Source organism: Rhinatrema bivittatum, chromosome 14, assembly GCF_901001135.1.
Source record: "Rhinatrema bivittatum chromosome 14, aRhiBiv1.1, whole genome shotgun sequence".
In the NCBI taxonomy this organism is placed as follows: domain Eukaryota; kingdom Metazoa; phylum Chordata; class Amphibia; order Gymnophiona; family Rhinatrematidae; genus Rhinatrema; species Rhinatrema bivittatum.
Genome location: NC_042628.1, coordinates 824,299 through 848,152, shown reverse-complemented (window position 1 = coordinate 848,152; position 23,854 = coordinate 824,299). Strand labels below are relative to the sequence as shown.

The 23,854-nt window shown below is 45.5% G+C and overlaps 2 protein-coding genes across 5 annotated transcripts in view; one reads left to right on the top strand and one right to left on the bottom strand.

The window, feature by feature from the left end:
• Positions 1–16,347, top strand: part of COG7 (component of oligomeric golgi complex 7) — a 53,506-nt gene extending 37,159 nt beyond the window's left edge. For 3 of the 4 annotated variants that reach the window (XM_029576084.1, XM_029576085.1, XM_029576081.1), the window contains 5 exons: positions 1,449–1,589; positions 2,432–2,515; positions 8,027–8,141; positions 8,863–9,006; positions 12,815–16,347. In XM_029576084.1, coding sequence (XP_029431944.1) covers positions 1,449–1,589; positions 2,432–2,515; positions 8,027–8,141; positions 8,863–9,006; positions 12,815–12,981 — 651 coding nt within the window. In that variant the 3' untranslated portion in view covers positions 12,982–16,347. The remainder of the gene's footprint in view (positions 1–1,448; positions 1,590–2,431; positions 2,516–8,026; positions 8,142–8,862; positions 9,007–12,814) is intronic. The other variant, XM_029576082.1, reaches the window with a different exon arrangement.
• A 5,288-nt stretch (positions 16,348–21,635) lies between these two features.
• SCNN1B (sodium channel epithelial 1 beta subunit) overlaps positions 21,636–23,854 on the bottom strand; it is a 61,389-nt gene continuing 59,170 nt past the window's right edge. Inside the window, exons 12-13 of the mRNA XM_029576550.1 lie at positions 22,807–22,882; positions 21,636–22,533 (exon numbers count right to left, since the gene is read on the bottom strand). Of these exons, the coding sequence (XP_029432410.1) occupies positions 22,183–22,533; positions 22,807–22,882 (427 nt within the window). The 3' untranslated portion in view covers positions 21,636–22,182. The remainder of the gene's footprint in view (positions 22,534–22,806; positions 22,883–23,854) is intronic.

Sequence of the window (23,854 nt, the reverse complement as noted above, 5' to 3'; positions counted from 1 at the left end):
CAGTCCCAGGCAAAATGGCCACTTTCTCCAGAAGTGAAACATGGGGGGCCTCCCCAAGATAGATATCGTGGTGAGGCCAGCTCTTCTGGCAGCTGGAGCCTCTGAATCTAAGGATCTTGTCAGCCTCTATGCCCATCCTGTACATACTGAGGAGAGCGCAGTGTCTCTGGTGTAGAGTGAGCTTGATAGTAGGCCTCGGCCACTTCTAAGGCCATCTCCAGAGTCAGATTCAGTTGTTGGTAGATCCATCCAAGGCCATCTAGGAATTGCTCCAAGAGAATTGTCATGACAACCTTCTCACCAGTCTTCCTCTGTGGGCGGAGCCACTTCCAGGCAACATCGCAAAGTCTATGGAAAAGGTTTCTTAGATTCTCCCCAGGCTGCAGGGAGCCGGACCGGAAGTGTTGTGAACAGGTCTCTGGGGTAAGCTTTGCTGTTTGAAGAATGGTGGTCTTAACTTCCTGGTACGAGGCTGTGCCAGCGGGGTTCACGGTCTGGAAAGCAGTCTCCAGTTAGTAAGTTACCGGGATAGGTAGCCCACCTGTCCTCCGGTCAGGTGGGCTACCTATCCCGCCTGTGCCACTGCTGTTCTGAGCAATGCTTGCTCCTGGTTGACGATCTGGACCTACAAAGCATTTTGCAGCTGTTGCTGCCCAGTAGCCAGAACCTGTAATACTTGCTCCGTATTTGCCTGCATTCTGGGCAAGAGGCAGTGCTAGGAAACACCTCTCCAGGGAAGGAGAGAAAAAAACCCCAAATCCTGCTGGCCTGTCCAGCCCTGCCTCACGTCTTGAACCTTATCTATACCAGGCGGGTCTACCCCCTTAGCCAGTTTGTAGCAAAACTAGTGAGTCCCCAGGAAACAGGGAAAAGTCGTTTGGTTTTTTTTTTTCTGTACTGTAGCCATGGGTTGGTGCCCGTGGATCAGTCTTTAGGCCACCGAATCCCATTGCTACCACCATATGTGGTACCGGGCAAGTCGCAGCATTTAGAACAGGCAAGAAACACAGGAAGACTTGGCTGTTCAGATCTGGAACAAAAGTTTTATTTATAGGAGTTTCAAAGAAAGCAGAAAAACCAAACTAGCTCAGCTCGCTTTTAAGGTTCCAAATTAGTTCAGACAAACTCAGTGCGGCAGCAGCTCCCTGGGGCCTCCCTAGCCCTCCTGGGCCCTGATCCTTTATACGAGAGGTACGGATCCTCCCAGGACCCAGAATCCTTTGCTGCCCTGCCCCTTAAGGTGGACCAAGGCAGATGGCTCTAGCCTGTGTTTAAGGTGGCGTGAGGGAGCCACACCCTGCTACACACACACATTATGTCATAAAATGTTTGAATGTTACAGAGCTTGGTAAGAGGTTTGGATGTGCAATGTTTATGGGATCTGCGTCTCTTCTCTGCTGTGTTGCGTAGACGATGGCCAGCGAGTGAGTTGTCTTTTTCTTTCTTAGGAGAAAGGAACGGTTAATAACACACTGCTGGCCGCGTCCCGCGCCGCCTTCACACGCCTGAACCAGGCGGCGCAGCAACTGGCATTCGACTCTGTGTTCCTGCGCATCAAGCAGCAGCTGCTGCTGGTCTCCAAGATGGAGGTGCCTTGTACATTGTTCTATGGTTTCTATTTCCTGTGCTCTCGAGCTCCTCGCTTCACTTCCTTCTCAGCCTCCTGAATGATAGGGACTGGCGAGCTATCGTCCTTAAATTACATGGACCAGCTGCAGCGCTGAGCCCCGAACAATGAAACAGCCGAAGGGACAGGGCTTTAAGCTCATCAGTCAGCCCCGCAGTTTGCCAACTTAAGAAAATGGTTTTCTCCCTCAGAAAAGATCCTCCTTCCCCTGCCTTCCAGCCACTCATCAATCACTGGAAAAAAATTCCTCCTTTTCTTTTTCTCTGCCCCATTTAGTCAGCCATGGAAAAAGCATCCCACCCCTAGGAATGAGAAATCTCTCCCTCCTCCCTGCCAGCCAGCAAGGTTACTAAACTTTGCCGGTGCTCGTCCTGAGGCCCGATCTCTGGGATGGAAGCAAGCCGGTGTGAGACTGAGTCAGTGTCTGCTCCGATTGCTGGCTTTTGTGCAAGAGTGTGGAGCAGACACTGACTCCTCCGTCTCATGCCGATTCATTAACATTCAGCCACAGCTGCTCTTTTCCCGAAGATTGGGGCTGGGTTGGGGGGAAGGGTCAGGCTGTGGTGCAGGACACTGTGCAGCTTCACGTCCTCCTGCAATCGCCATTCCTCTGCTGGGGACCGGTGCTCGGCAGGCTCTGCTTTACACTGTTCCTTGGTCCTCATTCTGTCAGTGCTCAGCTTTTTTTCTGCACCACCTTTATGTGCTTTACCCCTGAGCAGCGGTCGTGCACGCTTCCTCCGTGTCCTGATGAGATGCTCACCCTGCCTGAGGTACTGATTGCTGTGCTCTGTTCCTTCCTAGATCTGGAACTTGGCCAGGGTGGGCGAGACGCTGACCGGAGATCTGCCCACCTTCAGTCTGACGCCCCTTGAATATATCAGTAATGTAAGCAAGCCTTTCCCTTGCGGCTATGTAAATGGTGGACGGGCTTTGCAGAAGGCGTGAGAGTCTCTTCAGGAAATGAAAACGTCGTAGGACAGTAATATAGTAAATGACAGCAGATAAAGACTGCAGTGCTCCATCCAGTCTGCCCATCATTTTTATTTATTTATTTTATTTTCAGGGTGGTGGCCACCCCCTAAGCTCTTCTGTTATGGGTCGTAGCAGTTTCCTGCTGTGGAATGGTAACAGGAAACAGAGTAGGACTGAATGGTCAGTTTCCTCAGTGCAGAAAGATAAATAGTGGGATGCCCCAGGGATTTGTACTGGGACCTGTGCTTTTAAACAAATTCATTAATGATCTGGAAAAGGAGCAGTGACTGAGGTGATCACTTACAGATAATGCACAATTATTCAAAATTGTTAAAACATGAGCGGATTGAGAGGAACTGGGCATCTGAGTGGCAGGTGAAGTTTAATGTGGACAAGTGCAACGTCCTGCACTTAGGGGAAAAATGTCCTAACTATAGGTTTACAGTGCGGGGTTCCATGTAAGGATTCACCACCCATCCTTGTAGACAATATATTGAAATCCTCAGCTCAGTGAGCCGCGGTGGTAAAAAAAAAAAATAAAAAAGCAAACAGAATGTTAGGAATTATTAGGAAGGGACTGGTTAATAAAACGGAAAATGTCATAATGCCTCTGTATCGCTCCATGGTGAGACCCCACCTTGAATATTGTGCACAGTTCTGATCAATTCATTAAAAAAAAAAAAAAATAGCAGAACTAAAAAACGATACAGAGAAGGGCAATAAAAATGATAAAGGAGATGGAACAGCTCCCTTATGGAAGGTTAGGGCTTTTCTGCTTGGAGAAGAGACAACTGAGAGGGGATATGATTGAGATTTATAAAATTATGAGTGGGGTGGAACAGGTAAAGAGAGGATTGTTATTTACCCTTTCCAATTGCACAAAGACTAGCAGATACACCATGAAACTAACCAGGAACAGATTTAAAATCACTCAACACATGATTAAGCTGTGAAATTTGTTGCTGACGGATATGGGCAAGGCATGTAGCAGAATGGAGTTTTAAAAGGGTTTGGACAAGAATCTGGAATGAAAGCCCATAAACAATTATTGCCAAGGTAGATTTGAGAAAGCCATTGCTTATCCCTGAGAGTGAGCAGCAAGGAATGGATGTTCTCTTCGTGACCAGGATTGGCCACTATCAGAGAGAGGATGCTGGGCTTGATGAACCTTTGCTCTTACCCAGCGTGAAGCTTCTGATGTTCAGCGGCCTAGGAATCGGAGGCACAAAGCCAGTGGAAGCACAATTCCAGGGGCAGTGCGGCACTGTGTGTGTGTGTGTGTGTGTGAGCATATGAATGTGTGTGTGTGTGCGAGAGAGAGGATAATGTTTCTACAATCTCAGGGTGACTGGAAATCTAAAGTTCTCAGGTATGGAGAATGGGAGATTTTTTTTTAATCCCTATTAGTTTTTATTATTGGATGTTTGTCTGCTGTTTTGAAATATTTTATTGGTATTTAGACAACTTTTAAGAATTTTTATCAGAGTTTTTAATTATGTGTATCAGGATGCGAGGTATCTCTGAGATCTAGCTAATTGAGAGACATGTTGAGATGCGTGGGAGCAACTCCGGAATAGGGTTCAGGGGAGCAAGTATTTGTCAAGCTGCAGGGCATTTCAGAAATGGGTGTAAGGTTACAGGGAAGGCTGTATCTGAGAAGGAGTGTGTGCTGGAAGGGGTACCACTGAAATGTTTTGGTGGGTTAGTGTACCTGAGGAGGAATGATGGAGGTGGGGGAGTCTCTGAGAAGGGATGCGATGGGGAGAGTATGTTTCTCTTTGAGATGGGGTCTCTCACAAACGTTGCAATGGGAAGCATGTGTCTCTCTGAGCTGGAAGTATCTGAGAAGGGATGCGATGGGAAGAGTATGTTTCTCTTTGAGATGGGGTCTCTCACAAACGTTGCAATGGGAAGCATGTGTCTCTCTGAGCTGGAAGTATCTGAGAAGGGATGCGATGGGGAGAGTATGTTTCTCTTTGAGATGGGGGTCTCTCACAAACGTTGCAATGGGAGGCATGTGTCTCTCTGAGCTGGAAGTATCTGAGAAGGAATGCGATGGGGAGAGTATGTTTGTTTCTCTTTGAGGTGGGAGTCTCTCACAAACGTTGCAATGGGAAGCATGTGTCTGTCTCAGCTGGATGAGAAGTGATGCGATGGGGAGAGTATGTTTCTCTTTGAGATGGGGTCTCTCACAAACGTTGCAATTGGAAGCATGTGTCTCTGAGCTGGAAGTATCTGAAAAGGTATGGCAGCGAGCAAGAACTTTACATAATGTAGGGGAGAGGGTGCTCGCTGAATGAGCACATGAGCAGTAGCAAAACAGCAGAATGTGTGTGAAGGTCTTTGTGTTGGAGAAAGCACGTGTGTATGTGTGTGTATCTTTGTGTCAGAGACACAGTTGGCCTTTTCTTTCATGTGTGTGTGGTGGGGGGGCAGGGATGTCATCTTTTGCCTGCCTATGACAGGCATGGCAGCTCTCTGCCTCTGAATTCTGGTTTTGTGGCTCCCATGAGAGAGGTTTGCCATCTCTGCTCTACGAGTTTAAGGGTCTGAGAAGGATGTTATAAAGAGGCACATGTTTCTCTGAGACACAATGCGGTGTAGTGGAAGGGGCGTGGGTTTCTCTGAGGAGCACTACTGGAGGGACATGCATGACTCTTTGAGTTGGGGTCTCTTTCTGAAGGGGATGCATGTATATCAGATTGCAGTCTCTTTCTAAGGAGGGATGCACTGGGTGGGCCATGTCTCTGAGATTGTGGTCTGTTGCTGAGAAGGGATGTACTGGAGGGGGTATGTGTCTCTCTGAGACATGAAGTGAAGAGGTTTGCTGTATTGCTGATGAGTGGACAGACATTCTGTCTCTCTGGGTGAGAAGATGCAGTGGGGAGCACCTGTCTCTTGGATGGTTAGAAGTGGAGGTGTGTGCTGTATTGTGGTACAGTGGACAATACATTATGTCTGAGATGGGATCTTTGTGGAGGGATGCAGGGGGGGGGGGAGAGAGAGAGCTATTTTAGATTAAAATTCTTGGTGAGGGAGGTAATGGTGGTGGGACCACTTGGCAATAGTGATCATAACAGGATCAAATTTAAACTAATAACTGGAAGGGGGACAATAAGTAAATCTGCAGCTCTAACACTAAACTTTCAAAAGGGAAACTTTGATAAAATGAGCAAAATAGAAAAAAACTGAAAGGTGCAGCTGCAAAGGTTAAAAGTGTGCAATAGGCTTGGGCATTTGGGTTATATATAATGTTTCTGGGTTGTGGCATTTAGTTCTGTCAAAGTTGTTGCATACACAAAATAATAATAAAGATATAAGTAAAAAAACACAACCCTAGACGCGCAGTCCATATGTATTCCATGCATTAAAAAAGGTGGCAGGAAGGCAAAACGATTACTGTCATGGTTAAAAGGGGAGGTGAAAGAAGCTGTTTTAGACAAACTAACATCCTTCAGAAATTGGAAGAAAATAGGAAAAAGCCTAAGCATTGTCAGGTTAAGTGTAAATTCTCCTCTTCTTAAGCTGCGTCTGTGCGAGTGCGGTGATTTCTGACGGGGGGGGCTGCCCTCTCGTCCTTGTGTCTCTGTGATGAGAAGGGATGATGCACTGGGGAGGGGACTGCACTCTCGTCCTTGTGTCTCTGTGCTGAGAAGGGATGCACTGGGGAGGGGACTGCACTCTCGTCCTTGTGTCTCTGTGCTGAGAAGGGATGCACTGGGGAGGGGACTGCACTCTCGTCCTTGTGTCTCTGTGCTGAGAAGGGATGCACTGGGGAGGGGACTGCACTCTCGTCCTTGTGTCTCTGTGCTGAGAAGGGATGCACTGGGGAGGTGACTGCACTCTCGTCCTTGTGTCTCTGTGCTGAGAAGGGATGATGCACTGGGGAGGTGACTGCACTCTCGTCCTTGTGTCTCTGTGCTGAGAAGGGATGATGCACTGGGGAGGGGACTGCACTCTCGTCCTTGTGTCTCTGTGCTGAGAAGGGATGATGCACTGGGGAGGTGACTGCTCTCTCGTCCTTGTGTCTCTGTGCTGAGAAGGGATGATGCACTGGGGAGGTGACTGCCCTCTCGTCCTTGTGTCTCTGTGCTGAGAAGGGATGCACTGGGGAGGGGACTGCACTCTCGTCCTTGTGTCTCTGTGCTGAGAAGGGATGATGCACTGGGGAGGTGACTGCCCTCTCGTCCTTGTGTCTCTGTGCTGAGAAGGGATGCACTGGGGAGGTGACTGCCCTCTCGTCCTTGTGTCTCTGTGCTGAGAAGAGATGCACTGGGGAGGGGACTGCACTCTCGTCCTTGTGTCTCTGTGCTGAGAAGGGATGCACTGGGGAGGGGACTGCACTCTCGTCCTTGTGTCTCTGTGCTGAGAAGGGATGCACTGGGGAGGGGACTGCCCTCTCGTCCTTGTGTCTCTGTGATGAGAAGGGATGCACTGGGGAGGGGACTGCACTCTCGTCCTTGTGTCTCTGTGATGAGAAGGGATGCACTGGGGAGGGGACTGCACTCTCGTCCTTGTGTCTCTGTGCTGAGAAGGGATGCACTGGGGAGGGGACTGCACTCTCGTCCTTGTGTCTCTGTGCTGAGAAGGGATGATGCACTGGGGAGGGGACTGCACTCTCGTCCTTGTGTCTCTGTGCTGAGAAGGGATGATGCACTGGGGAGGGGACTGCACTCTCGTCCTTGTGTCTCTGTGCTGAGAAGGGATGCACTGGGGAGGGGACTGCACTCTCGTCCTTGTGTCTCTGTGATGAGAAGGGATGCACTGGGGAGGTGACTGCCCTCTCGTCCTTGTGTCTCTGTGCTGAGAAGGGATGCACTGGGAGGGGACTGCACTCTCGTCCTTGTGTCTCTGTGCTGAGAAGGGATGATGCACTGGGGAGGGGACTGCACTCTCGTCCTTGTGTCTCTGTGCTGAGAAGGGATGATGCACTGGGGAGGGGACTGCACTCTCGTCCTTGTGTCTCTGTGCTGAGAAGGGATGCACTGGGGAGGGGACTGCACTCTCGTCCTTGTGTCTCTGTGCTGAGAAGGGATGATGCACTGGGGAGGGGACTGCACTCTCGTCCTTGTGTCTCTGTGCTGAGAAGGGATGATGCACTGGGGAGGGGACTGCCCTCTCGTCCTTGTGTCTCTGTGCTGAGAAGGGATGCACTGGGGAGGGGACTGCACTCTCGTCCTTGTGTCTCTGTGCTGAGAAGGGATGCACTGGGGAGGGGACTGCACTCTCGTCCTTGTGTCTCTGTGCTGAGAAGGGATGCACTGGGGAGGGGACTGCACTCTCGTCCTTGTGTCTCTGTGCTGAGAAGGGATGATGCACTGGGGAGGGGACTGCACTCTCGTCCTTGTGTCTCTGTGCTGAGAAGGGATGATGCACTGGGGAGGTGACTGCTGCGTTGCTCAGCCCCACTGCCTTCTCTTACAGATTGGACAATACATTATGTCTCTCCCACTTCACCTGGAGCCATTTGTAACCCAAGAGGACTCAAATTTGGAGCTGGCATTGCATGCAGGAAAGCTTCCCTACCCTCCTGAGCAAGGTGAGGGACGGCCGCAGTCCTGGGAGGAGGACAGAGGGGAGTGGGGGGCACGGTGATGTCTGCTTACATCAGGAGCTGCCATGCAGTACCTTAGGGGGGCATTGCATGTGGGGTTCTCAGGGGGAGGATGGCAGGGATTAGGGCACAGTGACAGGTTGAGCATTGGGAGATAGGGGGCATCCCGCACAGGGATAGGGGGCAGGGCACAGTGACAGGGGCATCCCGCACAGGGGTAGGGGGCAGGGCACAGTGACAGGCTGAGCATTGGGAGATAGGGGGCATCCCGCACAGGGGTAGGGGGCAGGGCACAGTGACAGGGGCATCCCGCACCCTTCACTTTCATCCTACTCCAGTCACTTGATTGGCTTTAGTATCCTGCAGGAGTTTTTCAGTTGCATTTTTGTTGTCACTTTTTTTTACTTCTGTGCAGTCTGAAGAGGAGAAACTTTCACAAATGTTAGCTCTGTGACTACGGGGCAGTGCTGGGCAGCTGTAGTGTGCGATTAGCTCATGCTAGGGAGGAGCAAGCTGCCTGTCATTCACTGCAGAAGTGCTCTTAAAATGTTCAGTATATGATTCCTCTGCTGCCGCCACCTAATTATCAGTGATTACCACCCTGCCCTCTCTCTCTCTCTCTCTCTCTCGTTGTACTACCCTAAGATGAGTGAGCATAATATCCTGCTCTGCCCACTCCCTTCTGCTCTGCTGCCATGTTTTGCAGGTGATGAATTAGCAGAACTGGACAATATGGCGGATTATTGGTTGGGCTCTATCGCCAGAGCGACCATGCAGACGTATTGTGAAGTCATCCTGCAGATCCCGGAGCTTTCACCGCACTCAACCAAGCAGCTCATCACTGACATAGGTGGGTGACTCGTGCGAAGCTGCGCTACCCGTTCCAGGATCCTGCACTCCTGGGTTACTCTTCAGCCCCTCTTCCTCTTCTAATCTGCCCTGATACGGTGTCTTCCTATTGCTCATGGCCGTTTTCTCTTATGCTTCTTAGCTCATGTTCTCCAAGCTTTATTTGCTGTTGTTTTTCTGAACTTACATCTTTAGGATTCTGTCCAAATATTAATGACCAGGTTTACATTCCCAGAGCCAAGCTCACATGCTTTATAGTCCCTGTTTCAATCCTCTTCATCCAGCCAGACCAGTCCAGGCACATGCCTTCTGCCTCCCAACCAGAAGATGGAGACAAAGTAACAGGTTTGCTGAAATCACCCCCCACGGGCTTCCGTACTGACCTCCAGCAGATTGCAGGCGAGCATCCTGTTCTGTCAGCTACTCCTGAGGTGAAAATCTTATACTCCCTCCCTCACTTGCTGAAATTACACCTCTTCCCCCTCACTCTCCGTGCTTTTTCTCTCCTCTTCCACATTCTCTTCTTTAAAATAAAAAATTAAACAAGGCTTCCCTCTCTGTTTTTTCTCCCTTCTCCTGAGCCCTATGGCTATGCCTATTCCTGCTTGTTAAATCTGTAAAAAGAATTTAAAAAGGCAGAAGACAGAAGAATGGTTTGCTGTCTGAGGGGAGGGGAGGAAGCGATGGTATCTTTTCGGCCACGTAGGAAGTCCTCAGTAGTTTGTGGGTGCATCGTGCTGTCAGTCTCTGGGAGGGGGAAGCTTCTGTAAATCTTGTGGGGAGGAGAAGGGAGAGAGGCAGCAGGTGGAGTCATCTACCCTGGCAGGACCACATTGACGGGGTCATCTGCAGGCCATTCCCGCCATGCTTGCTGCTATAATGGAACCACAAGAAGGGAGTAGCACAGAGCCGGGGTGTCCTACTCTGGTTCCAGTGGTCTCGGATGTTGCAACAGTCTGATGTGTGGCTCCTCCCGGTGGCTTTCCAAAAGGAGCAGCTTCGTTCCTCTTCATGGGCTTCTATTCCCATTGAGTTTGTGGAGATTATGTATCGGGCCCTTTTTCTAAGATAAAACAATTCCACACTACCACATCAGCCACATGTCAATCCCTGATCCTGCCTCAGGGAATCACATATTTATTTATTTATTTATTTAAAAATATTTCTATACCGTCTTTTCAAACTAGTTTGATCAAGACGGTTTACATATTTCGATTATATAGAGCCAGTTAACCAAGAAAAAATAAAAAATGAAAATAAAAATAAAATAAAAATAATAACATCAGATTTAAAAATATAGATAAGACATAGAAAGAATAAAAATACAATAATTGTTATAGTCCCTACTCATAAAATAAATATACTAATTTTTAACAAAAATAGTCAAAGATAGAAAGGAGATAATGAATATAAAATATAACTCATATAAACCATTTTCCTTCAAAATGTATAATCGAATGGTAAATTACTACAAAAAAATGTGGCTTAGAACATGAAGTAGTCAATTATCAAGATGAGCATATGCAATCTTGAATAAATAAGTTTTAACTGCCTTCTTAAATTCGCTATGACTAATAATTTGCCTTATATATATACCATTGCAACAAAATTGGCTGACAAGATCCTGACCAATTGACCACGAAGAATGCAGCAAACTAAAAGAAATGCCTTCCCTAATTGCTCTAAGTTTCCAACCAGCTGATGGACCACTTGGCTTTTTCCGGATTCCAAGTGCCTTGAGCCACTGTACGGTGAATGCCCCAGCCCCAGAGACTGATATCTGAGGTCACCATTATCCAAACGGGAGAGTCAAGATCCAAGATCCACTCCTAGCCACCAAAGCAAAACTCTCTGGCTTACTTCACCAGAGAGAGTCTCATGAAATACACAGGGGATTGAGGCGACCACTTCGAGAACAAGTCCTCTACAAGGGTCTTCTGTGCACCCTTGCCCAAGGCACTAAATCCAAGGCAGCTGCCATGAAACCCAACACCTGAAGATAAAGCCACAGCATGGACCTCTGTATCCTCCATAAACTATGCACTTGCTTCTGCAAGTTCTGGATCTTTATGTCTGTCAACTGGACACAGCCTTCCCTGGTGTTGAACTGAGCCACCAGGTACTCCAGGGATCAAGAGGGAAACAAAATGCTCTTTTTTTTCTAAGAAACTTTCATATGTTGAGACAAATACAGTCTTGCCTTAGCAACAATACCATTGCACACCACAGCCTGCAGCACCAAACCAGCAGCCTCAAAAGCTCACTTTCCTAGCGTGTAGCCAGATGGACTTTGTCAAACGCCTTCTGAAAATCCAAGTACACTACATCTACCGGTTCACCTTTATCCACATGTTTATTAACTCCTTCAAAAAGGTGAAGCAGATTTGTGAGGCAAGACTTGCCTTGGGTAAAGCCATGCTGACTTTGTTCCATTAAACCATGTCTTTCTATATGTTCTGTGATTTTGATGTTTAGAACACTTTCCACTATTTTTCCTGGCACTGAAGTCAGGCTAACCGGTCTGTAGTTTCCCGGATCGCCCCTGGAGCCCTTTTTAAATATTGGGGTTACATTTGCTATCCCCCAGTCTTCAGGTACAATGGATGATTTTAATGATAGGTTACAAATTTTTACTAATAGGTCTGAAATTTCATTTTTTAGTTGCTTCAGAACTCTGGGGTGTATACCATCCGGTCCAGGTGATTTACTACTCTTCAGTTTGTCAATCAGGCCTACCACATCTTCTGGTTTTGCCGTGATTTGGTTCAGTCCATCTGAACCATTACCCATGAAAACCTTCTCTGGGAAGGGTATCTCCCCAGCATCCTCTTCAGTAAACACTGAAGCAAAGAAATCTTTTAATCTTTCCACGATGGCCTTATCTTCTCTAAGTGCCCCTTTAACTTTTATCATCTTGAACTTTGAGCCATGGAAGAGAGTTCCTTTGGTTTGGAAGTCTTGAAAAGAAGCATGTCATTGTCCTACCCAGTAAAGGGATAGCTTGGGTATATGCCATGCATCTCGAGTGGTCTGCCTGGATGAAGAGGAAGGAGAAATTAGTTCTTACCTGATAATTTCTTTCATTGAGTTCAGCCCGACCAGCTCAGGATCTTCCCTGTTCTGCAAAGTGCATTATTATTCTACTGATGCATTTGTAGAATATCTTCTTGTGTGTGCTAGTCTGTGCGGTTATGTCTGTTCCATTTCTTGTTTTGTTTTTCTCCTTTGGAAGCCCTCTGATTTTTGCTTGGGGGTGAGGAAGGGTTTAGTGTATTATAAATGTTTATCTTAGCTTGTTACATAGATTACTGGCAGGCTGAGTTCTGCGTGGGAGCCTGTAAGCCTGCTTGTTTCCATCTGCTGGTTGGGAGGCAGAGCCCATGCATCTGCACTGGTCTGGTCTGGCTGGATTCAAAGAAAGGAAATTATCAGTGAAGAATTAATTTCTCCATTCTTATTTTCATGTGTAAAGTACACTGTGTTCTTTAGCCCTCCTATGATTGATGTGAATTCCTTTCCTAAATTGTTCTGTGCCTGGAGTCTGGAATGGATGAGGCTCTGGGTCCCTGGGGACTGGAATGGCACGGTAGGGTTGGACAAGTGGTTTCCCAGTAAGATGATCTTTCATGGGACCACACTGGATTGTAGTTTGTAGCCTGAGAAGAAAGCTTCCACCTTCGCGCTGTATGTAGCTTGCAGGAGTTGGGCACAGCATGGGACATAGTGATTCCATCAGATTGACACTATCATTTCTTAATTGGATAAAAATGTGACCGTATATTGAATGAATTGTTTTCTAAATCTTCTAGATTATCTTATAAACGTAATGGATGCTTTGGGACTTCAAGCTTCCAAGATGCTTCAAAACATTTTAAGTCTTCTGAAAGTGAAGCCAGAAGAGTACAGACAGACAGCCAAAACATTTCCCCGGAGGCTGACAAACAGCATTGCAGCCATGAGAAACCTCGACTATTGATCCCCAGCTCAGTTGGTGCTGATTCATGGCACCATCAGCCGTTAAGAGATGGCCGAGACTCCCTCTCGGGCCTTGCACACAGCAGAACCCTGGAGCCACCAGGCTGCCCACCCCGATCCCAGCACCACTGCCGTCCTGAGAATCCAGAGAAGACTGCAGCTTCCCATCTTTCCCTCTGTGTTGCTGGACTAACCCGCTGCTGCTCCCCCACACAGGGAGGTCTATAGGCACCATGTTTGCCTGGTTAAGTTCTGCACTTAGTTGGACAAACATTGGGATTTAAAATTTCCCACTTGCTGAAGGCCTCTGCTTTATCCGGCTGAGTAATTAGTCTGATAAATCTTAGCTGGGGGCAGAGATGAGTTGTATAAAAGCAGTTTTGGAGCATAAGCTTATGTGGCCAGCTTGCTCATGAGTGGGTATGTTCAGCAGTAAACGTTTATCCTGCTAGCGTCTCCGGATGCCTTGCTGCCGAATATTGCCCTTACATTCCTTCTGTCTCCTTTCTGCTTCTGATAAAGGGAAATCCCTTTTGCTTCTTCGTAAAGAACTGAAATCATAGTATGGATATATATAGCATTAAAAGGCTGGGCTCTTGTAGCTGGTTTGGGATTGTGGGCATTACAGTGACATTTTAGCTTTGCGGACACACAGAATCAGAAAGGTGTTTCATAAAGTTCTGCCAATTTACCCAGGAACTGAAGTGAATTTGCTATCAGTAGCACCTAAAGTGCATTGTTATCTGCTGTGAAATCCTAAATTTATTAAAAATTAGAAAAATACATGCAGTCGAGGCTTTGACAATTGGAACTTGTAAATGACTTTTCCGTTACTAAGAAGAAACGTGAGCTGAAAAAGAGGTTTTGGAATTTTTCTGGTACAAGTCTCATTGCCTCTTGTGGGTGGCCCAGCCCCTGCTTTTAAGGTAAATTTTGTGGCAGATTTTTCAGAACTCTGGGGCATCTTTCTATGTCTTGGGATGTGCTGAGGGTGGGGAGGTCTGCGCCTGCTATTGCCCACCTTGGTCCGTAGATACTATGGGTGCACTGTCGGGAAAGAGACGGGTGCATATCCCTCCACCTCTCCAAGCCAGCAAGAGTTCCCTGCGCTGCCCAGAACTACCATTCAATTAAAAACCAGGGGGAGGGAATGTTCTCCATATGGAAATGCATTTAAATATAAAAAAAAAGAAGCAAAAATAATTTAAAAAGTACAATACATCGGGGCAAGAGCAGCTATGGCACTGAAAGCCAGCCATTGTATTTCTTCACCACTAGAGGGCAGCAGAGAGAATAATGGAGTTCTTTATTAAGCTCTTTGTCCAATGATTGAATTGAATTGCTTGCTGGCGATGCCGATTGGCTCTCTTTTCTGCAGGTAGGAATCCAGTTGGTTGTTAGAGAGAGCCAGTCAGTATGCAGCTCCGTGTTGGAGGGGGAGATAAAGACCGCCAGCCATCTATTCACTTGCAGGCATCTTTTGATTTCCCTCCAGATGACTGAATTCTGTGTGGTGAGACTCAAATAGCTAGTAACTTACACAGCAGCATGATAAATCTGCAGTTTCTCCCACAGTCTCTGTGCATAGAGGTATAGAGAGAGCAAGCCCCAAACTTTTAATTTTGAAGTTAGTTTTCCTGTGTAAGTCTGCAGCGTGCTATATATTCTAAGAAACTTTCCAAAACGGCAAAGCTGAAATGCAAGACTAGCAGAGAATGGGTTTGGTAGGCTGAAATAAAATTATGAAGGCCCCAGTTTTGCTCTAAGGTTTAATGTCTGAAAACTAAGAGTGTAAAGTATTCAGTCCAGTAAGAATTCCTTGTATTGGCCCAGCATAAGAATACAAAGAAGATGTACATGCGCTTTCCAGATAGGTATATCTTCAAAGGTAAAGGAAGGTAGCTCCTAGAAGTGCACGCCATTAAGAATATAAATAACTTGGGATGCTTCTGTTTTGACCCTCCTACAAGCATCACCCTATGCATGTCAGCCATCAGAGCCCCGTGCAGGCATCTGCGACACTCCACATGGATATATAACAATGAAAGTTGTGTGCACTCCTGGAAGAAAGTCCTTCTCACAGCGCCATCTGGAAGCGTGATAGATCCAAATGAACATTCCTTATGCAACAAGTTCAGAATGCAGAATTCCCCCAACCACCCCCCATGAGCATTTCCTTCTCCCCATCCAGTCACATGGATGGCCATGAAAGGATTGGATGTTTAGGAGTTGCTCACTCTTGTCTGTTCACATATATTGAGACCCTTAGCTTGAATCTGTCACCTCTCTGGATGCCATTTTGAGAAGGACTTTATCTCAAATGTCTAGCTAAGATACTGCAACTTTATTATGAGTATGGTGTCAGTTTAGGCATTCCACTTGGGACTTTACTTTGGAGAAATGTGAGTCAATTTACTATTAAGTTTTTTTTATTAACTGTCTTATTTCATGTGTCATGCATGTTTTAGAATATTTAAAAAAACTTGTAAAGTGCTATTTTAATGTCTGTCACTGGACAAATGGGGAAGGGGAAGGAGGTTGTGGTGGAGTGCAATGCCATGGACTGAAAATCTCTCTTAAAAATTGATTCCCTTTAGTAGCTCCAATATTGAGAAGGGCTGCAGTCGGGCCTTGAATTGAGGGGGAAGAAAGGGGAACCCCAAATAACAAATAATTCCCCTGAAGTCCCACAGAAGATTGCAGTTATCTCTGAGCTTTCCACATGCGGCTGTGGAGCTGCCGAGGCTCAGGCCCTGCAAGTGGCAGAGAGTCTTATGTGGGACTGGGAATACTGGCAGAAGTGCTGGGGGGGAGGGGGGGGGGTGCAAAGGAAGGAGCAGTTCCAGAGAAAGAGAGTTCAGAGCCGGGGAGTGAACCAAGCCTGCAGAGGAGAGGGAATCACAAACTGAGGGGAGAGTGGAGCTGCAGGTGGCACTCTCGGTTATGTAGCAGTGTCTCCATCTGCTGGCAGGGAGGTATAAACCCACTGCTCTGGAATGATCTGCGGTATTACAGGAACGAAAATTAGCAGGTAAGAACCAAGTTTCATTTTTGTCTTACAAAAAGCATTGAGATTATTCTATTGTATTACTATTTAGAAATATTGATATTGTTTATTGTATGCTATGTTTGCATTCCTTTTTGAAAGGGAGTAAGTTGCTATTTTAGATTTATATATGTTGTATGGTATGAATGTTATGTATGAGGTATGCAGCGTGTTTGGTTGTATGATGGTTTACTGGTGATGTAAAATGTGTGGAGTTAATGTGCAATTTAGCCTTATTATTGCGGGTGTAAGAATTTGCAGATTTTTAATATAAATTATATATGTAGAATTGTAATAAAATATTAAGATTTTGTGAGAATATATTTGATGTATTTTTGTACCATAGCGTTTCCCATTTAGGTTTAGTTTTATGAATTTATGGTGTATGGATACCTCGTTGTTTTCTGTGGTAAGGTATAAACTAGCAGTAGTGAGTGCAATATTATCCCGAGACTTGCTAAGAATCCATAACGTCGTATTTATGTTGGACTGTGCTGGTCTAGTTTTATTTGATATGTGTTTGACATGCACCCTGCTGAGAATCTTGGATTTCTGCAAACTAAATTTTTAAATAAAGTCAGTTTGCCCATGCAGGAGGGGGAAACTTATAAATGTGCAGAGAAGGAGAGAGGGGTGGGGGAGGAGAGTTGAGTTGATTAAGGAGGAGTGAGGAGGAAGCTGCTGGGCTGGGGGGGGGGGGGGGGATGGGATGTAGGAAGTGGAGCAGGCAGAGTGGAGATTAAACCCCCTGCCCCCTTGTACAAAAGTCAGTTTGCCCATGCAGGAGGGAGAAGAAATGGCAGAGTAGGGATTTCAGAGGAAAAAAAGGAGGAATGCTGCCTTGGATCCTGCAACCCACTTGGATAGAGAGGCAGAGAAAAGAGAAATGGAGAAAAAGATCAATGTCAGAGACAGATGTGAAGAAGATAGGAGAAGAAATGGAAAAGGAATGAGACCATGAAAAAGAACTTAGGAGAAGACCAGAAATAGAAACCAGGACCAACCCAATTTTAAAAAATAAAATGTCCAGAGAACAAAGATTGGAAAGAGAACATTTTATTTTCAGTTTTTAGAAAGTGGAATATATCAGCTTTGGGGAGTGTACATTTCTTACCCTAGAGGAAAGGCTAGAGAGGTTAGGGCTTTCCAGCATCGAGAAGAAACGGCTGAGGGGGGATATGATAGAGATCTATAAAATTAATGGAGTGGAACAGGTAAACACAAATCGGTTGTTTATGCTTTCAAAAAGTACAACGACCAGGGGCCACACAGTGAAGTTACTAGGTGATATATATATATTTTTCCTAATTGTCTTAAATGTATTTTTTACTAAATGCATGATTAAACCTGGAATTTGTTACCAGAGGATATGTAAAAGGTGTTAGTATAGCTGGGATTAAAAAAGGTTTGAACAAGTTCCTGGAAGAAAAGTCCATAAGCCATTATTAAGGTGGAGTTGGGGAAAAACCACTACTTATCCCTGGAATAAGCAGCATGAGATCTATCAACCTTTTGGGATCCTGCCAGAGACTTGACCTGGATTGGCCACTGTTGGCAACAGGATACTGGGCTTGATGGACCTTTTGTCTGACCCAGTGTGGCATATCTTGTGTTCTTACGCCTATTTTTATTTAAGAATGATCCAACAAATTCAACATCTTTTGGCATATCAAGAGAAAAGAGCAATTGTACAAGCAGTAGTGATTTCAAGGTTAGATTATTATGATATAGTCTATTTAGGCCTCCTTAAGAAGCTGCTCTACTGCTTGCAGCTTATTCAAAATACAGCGGCTAGAGTAATGGAGAAACTTAAACCTAATGATCATATTACATCAGTTCTCTGGGAGTTTCATTGGCTCCCAGTATAACAGCAGATTCAATTTAAATTTAGTTTTAGCGTTTAAGATTTTACATGATCAAGCACCAAGTTATTTATCTAGGAAGATTACCTATTTGCTCACAAAGCTCCTTTGGTCCTGGTTGGCGATGACTGAGAGATCAGATGGAAAAGTGCAGAATGACAGCTTTTTCAGTGGGAGCCCTTAAAATATGGAACTAGAAATCAGAAATATGGAAAATCTAATCTGTTTTAGAAAACCAGCGAACGCTTGGCGGTTTCAGCAGGCCCTCAGGTAATAGCTTTTAACTGCTGTTTTTTTTAATGTAAAAGTTTTTATGGGATGAATATTTTATTTTGTGATTGTAACCTTGACTATTTATTCTTATGTATTTTTTACATTGTTGCTGTAATTTATAATCTTACTGTATATCGCATTTGGTAACAAATGTCAATGCGATTAATACATGTAAAAATAAAAAGACTGATGGTCTGTTGAGCCTAGCAACCTGTCTCCAACAGTGACCAGTCTGGGTCTGCAGATCTCCACATTGGTCGGGCTAATAAATTATTACTAGACCTGACTTCCAGGAACTTGTCCTTAGCTTTTTAAATTCAGCTGTATTGTTAACCTTGACCACATCCTCCTGCAACAAATTCCACAGTTTAATTGTGCGTTGACTGAAAAAATATTTTGAAAATTTGTTTTAAATCTTTTACCAACCAATTTCAAAGAATGCCCCCAAATCTTCGTATAAAAGGGTAAATAACCGTCCCACATCATCCAGAATTTTATAAACCTCTGTCATGTCCACTCTGCCATCTCTTTTCTACCTTGTGTAGCCTTTCTTCATAGGAAGCCATTCCCATTATCATTTGTCTCTCTCCTCTGTGCCTTTCTAATTCCGTTGTCTTTTTTGAGACGAGGGCGGCCAGAGCTGCACAAGATGCAGTTGATTGATTTTATTTTTGTTTGATGTTATGTGTTTGCTTTATGTTTTTATATAATAACGTACTAAATTACGGCAGATAAAGAGCAAAATGGCCTAGCTAGTCAGCAGTAATAATTTTCCCACTTTGGGTAGATGGGTTGTAGATTGTTCTTGTTGTATACCATGCCAGGAACGTTGGTGTGAGTGGGTACGAGATACTTTTAAATAAATAAAGCTTGGACATTTGTCTTTTATGACAAAAGGCTTTGAAGTGGCAGCTTGAATACCCTCGAAGTTTCTTGCGTAGGAGGTGAGCCTCTTTCAAAGGACAGGAGGCAGCAGAACAAGCAGTCATGGGATGAGGATGAAGTGTTACGGCGGTTACTACCCCAAATCAAATAAGCCTGTTACTTCAATTTCTATGCATATACAGCATAGTTCTCTGCTTCAACGGCAGGGGAGAAGAAAAAAACTGATACTACACACATCCAGCAGAGCTCTCTGCTTCAACGGCAGGGGAGAAGAAAAAAGGGTTCGCACTCACAAAGCGGGGAGTAGCTGGCTTGTTACGGCGGTTACTACCCCAAACCAAATGTGCCTGATACTTCACTCTCGACGCATATCCAGCATAGCTCCCTGCTTCAACAGCATGGGAGAAGAAAAACTGATACTTCACGCATATCCAGCATAGCTCCCTGCTTCAACGGCAGGGGAGAAGAAAAACAACCAATAAGGGCTGAATAACATAGTCTGAGTAAAACAAATAAGCATGGGTGTAGCTTGCTTATTGCAGCGGTTACTACCCCTAACTTATCAAGCTAGATATTTCACTTGGATGCAGCTCCATCACTGCTTTCTACATTAATGGTGGGGGTGGAAGGGAAATAGAACCAAGAGCTAAGAGAAACAGATAAGTATGAGAGAAAAAAGTGTGTGAAGCTTGCTGGGCAGACTGGATGGGCCGTTTGGTCTTCTTCTGCCGTCATTTCTATAAGTGGAGGTAGACTCAGGAAATATTTCTTTACAAAGAAGGTGGTAGATATGTGGATCAGGCTCCTCATGGAAGTGGTGGAGACGAGGAGAAAAAGGCCTGGGCTGAATACAGGGTCTCGCTGAGGGCGTGGGAGGGATTGTAAAGCTGAATTAGTCGGCATGGATGGGCAGACGCTACAGGCCATGTGACCTTTTTCTGCCATCATGTTTCTGTGTAGGTGAAGATGTTGGAAGCACAGCTGGTGCCTCATTTAGCTGTGGCTCCTCAGGTTACTGCAGGTACTGAGGTAACGTGCTCCCGAAACTGCACTGCTCTCAGCCCTAATCGGGCTTAGCTTAAATATTAACAGGTTGGTTTTTACCACAATGCAAGGAACTAATAAAGCAAACATTGGGAAACACGACACTTATTGGTAGAGAAGCTCTTGGGGACACTGTTAAAACAATACTACTTCAACTTTAATAGCTTGTCAAATGCGCTAATAAAACCAGCAGAGAGCTGCAAAGGTCACGTTTGTTCCTTTCTTTAAAAGCTACTTGACCGTCTGTTCTTGCATTTTTGCTAAACTCCAAAAGAGAGGGCTGTCCGTACTCCTGATGATGAGTTTCATCGCTTCCCCTTTCTACATGAACTTTGTAGCTGCTGCTTTCTTTATTTTAGCAAGATGAAGGGTTTGGCTACTTTTTGGCATTGTTCCTATCTTTAAGGAATTAAAGATTCATGCAACAATGGGGGCTTATCAGTATTACAAAATCCTAGCAAAATTTGCATTGCACAATTCACCACAACTCGTTCACTGACCAATAAGGGATTAGCAAGGCGTGCTGCCGGCTCAGGACTGAAGTAGCAGGAGGAACTCCAGGCTTGCATTCAGGATCATCACAGAGCCGTGTGTGCAACAGAAAGGGATGATGCAGAGCATCTCACCACTCCAGCACCGAAACCGTGTCACCTCACCACTCCAGCACCGAAGCAGTGTCACCTCACCCGCCCCATTACTCCAGCACAGAACCAGTGTCACCTCACCACTCCAGCACCGAAGCAGTGTCACCTCACCCGCCCCATTACTCCAGCACAGAACCAGTGTCACCTCACCACTCCAGCACCGAAGCAGTGTCACCTCACCCGCCCCATTACTCCAGCACCGAAGCAGTGTCACCTCACCACTCCAGCACTGAACCCGTGTCACCTCACCACTCCAGCACAAACCCAATCTCCCTTCCCCCATCACCACCCCCATTATGTCTTCTCCTTTACCAAAAGTCCTGTATTGCCTTCCCCTCCCCGATTCCTCCATCTCAGAGGCTCTATTTCTCCCCCATCACTTTTCCAAGGAACCTGTATCACCATCACCATTAGTCTAACCAAAATCATTTGTTAGTCCCTCCGCCTCCCATTATAGCAGGAAAGGGCCTGAATTGCCTCCTCACAGCTTATTATTCCTAATGAGCCAATGCCTTCCCCATTTATGTCATCAAGAATATCTGTGCTTGGATCTCTTTGGAAAAAAATAAGCCATCAGGTGTGAGAGATCATCAGAAGAATGAAGCAAGGAAAAGTGTTTCTATAGTGTGACTCAGTCCTCAGCCTGGGGGCCCACGCCCTACACTACTGTTTCTTGTTAGGCCCTGAGGCCAGGATGCATTGATTTTTCTCACTTTTAACTCTAGGACACTTCCCTTTCACCTATTTTGGATGAAATAAGAGCTGCTCTGTCCATTCATAATGTGAGACTGGAATCAATGCAGAAGATAAGCTGAAGCTCTCAAATCTTGTAGACCTTTTTTTTCCTTGCCAGATCTCATCTGGATGGTTCATTACTGTTGAAGTAGCAGAAACCACTGAAAACAGTCACATCACATTAATTTATTAAGAGACAACCCTGTCAAGTAGCTGGGTAGAGCAGCTAATACTACAAGCCTTAGCAATACTTGATAACACATATTGCATCAGTCATTAGGATTATAAAGTTGTTTGTTTTATCCAACTTCTTTGTTGGTTTCCACTATGTTCCTTGTCTGCTTTACATTTTTGTATTTATTTGGAATGACTTGAGATCTTAGAAAATGCAAGCCCAGTTGAACTGAATTTCCAGTTTTAATCTCAAGGTTGCCCAGTTCAGTTGTAGCCTGCACTGGTAGTGGTTGAAGTCATTGTCATGTGAGTAGCCAATGTGTAATGAATTGTAGTCTTATGCCAGCTCTCAGCAGGAAGGTGCTAGACGTAGAACTGGATATTGAAGACACTTTCCATTCCTAGGTCTGCTTCTCTAGATATGAGGGGCAATGTGTGCGGAGCTTACTGTACAGCTGCCTGTTCTGTATCATGGGGCAATGTGTGAGGGAAGCTTGTGTTGCTGCTGCCCAGAGTTTGCTAATTACAGGTGACTGCTCTTAATTATCCTCCTCCGTATCACTGAGCTCAACAATATCGATAGGTTGGACTCGCAGGGAGTCATAGTTTGGTGGCGGGGTGCCTGGGATTGGAGGGCACCTTTCATCCATTTCATCCCCGTAGAATGTGGGATTGGTTTGTGCATCCACTAACTCTGACACTGTGGGTGGTGCACTGGAGCGTTGTGCGGCCGCCTGCTTGTGTTTAAGCTGCTTGTACCATACGACAATCTTAATGATGGTGATCCAGAAGCAGTCGATAATGATTTCTCCAAACTCGATGATGCAAAGGACAGAGCCCCCCATCCAAAAGCCGAATTGACCTCCAAGGCTTGACAGCAGCCAAGCAATCTGTGGAGAAATGGGCAGTGCTGTTACACATCTGGTGCTGAGACACTCAGCATTTACATTGCTGCAAAATGGCAAGAGAAGAATTCACATGATTTAAAAAATAAATAAATAAATAAACATTTGTGGCCTTTCCCTGCTCCTTTAATCGGAAGCAGGACTAGAAGTCTGCTCCAGGTGTCTTGGGAGTTTTCCCCCATATCTACATATGGGGCTTGCATCCAATACAGGACATCTGAGCACTTTTAAGAGCTATAGAAATACTCCAGTACTTACATTTGTCGCTGCAGATTCTCCTACAGTCCGGTAGTTAAATTCTTGGAAATAAATATTTAATTTGATGATACTATTTCTGTGTAATATAAAGAGAACAGCAATTATCTATATGGCGCACACACAAGCATCCTGTAATATACTGTTATGCAGATGTGTAGATGACGCACACACAGGCATACTGTGCTATACTACTTTGCAGACACAGCTGTGTATATATAATGCACACAGGCATACTGTAGTATACTGCTCTGCAGACACAGGTGTGTACATAATGCACACAGGCATACTGTAATATACTGCTACTCAGATGTGTATTGATATATGGGCAGCTTAATATGGAGACTAATGCTAAGACTATTGCTCAATCAGCATCCCAGAATCCTTCATTGTCTGTGGCCTGCTTGCAACTGTGGCCATAGGAACAAACCTGTAACTGACCTAAGATTCAAGACTTTGGAAGACATCTGGAATACATTCAGGCTCTGTAAAGCCTATGCTAGAAGGTCATGAGGTTACAGATGGCAAATGGCTGAGGCCACATCCTTAGGCTATATTGTCTCTAAGCGAGAGGCCCAACTGAAATCAGTTTCCCATTGCCCCAGGAGGATGGACAAAGATTGACATATTGACAGGACATAGAACCTCAGAAGAAGTGGCACACATCTGGCAAAAGCAAGGCTAGTCACAAAGGGGCCTTCACGTGGGTGGAAAGTGTTCAGGTTAAAGTAGTTTCAGTCTATCCTATTTCATTTATGTCATACTGCGTAAGTGATTATCATCATAGGCTCACAAGCATTTTCTCTATGGTTTAAACCTATAAAGCGCAGCTCTCACGATATACTCTGAGAGACAGACTGAAGTGCCCTATCTGTGTTGTAGGTCTGGCTGTCTGTACCTCCCAAGGATATGCACTAATAAATTTATATTCACTTCTACCAAATTCTGTGTGATATCCTTGTGTCTCATACATGCAGAGAAGCACTTACAAAGTGAGGTAATTAGACAGTATATAATGCGCACACAGGCATGCTGTGGTATACTGCTATGT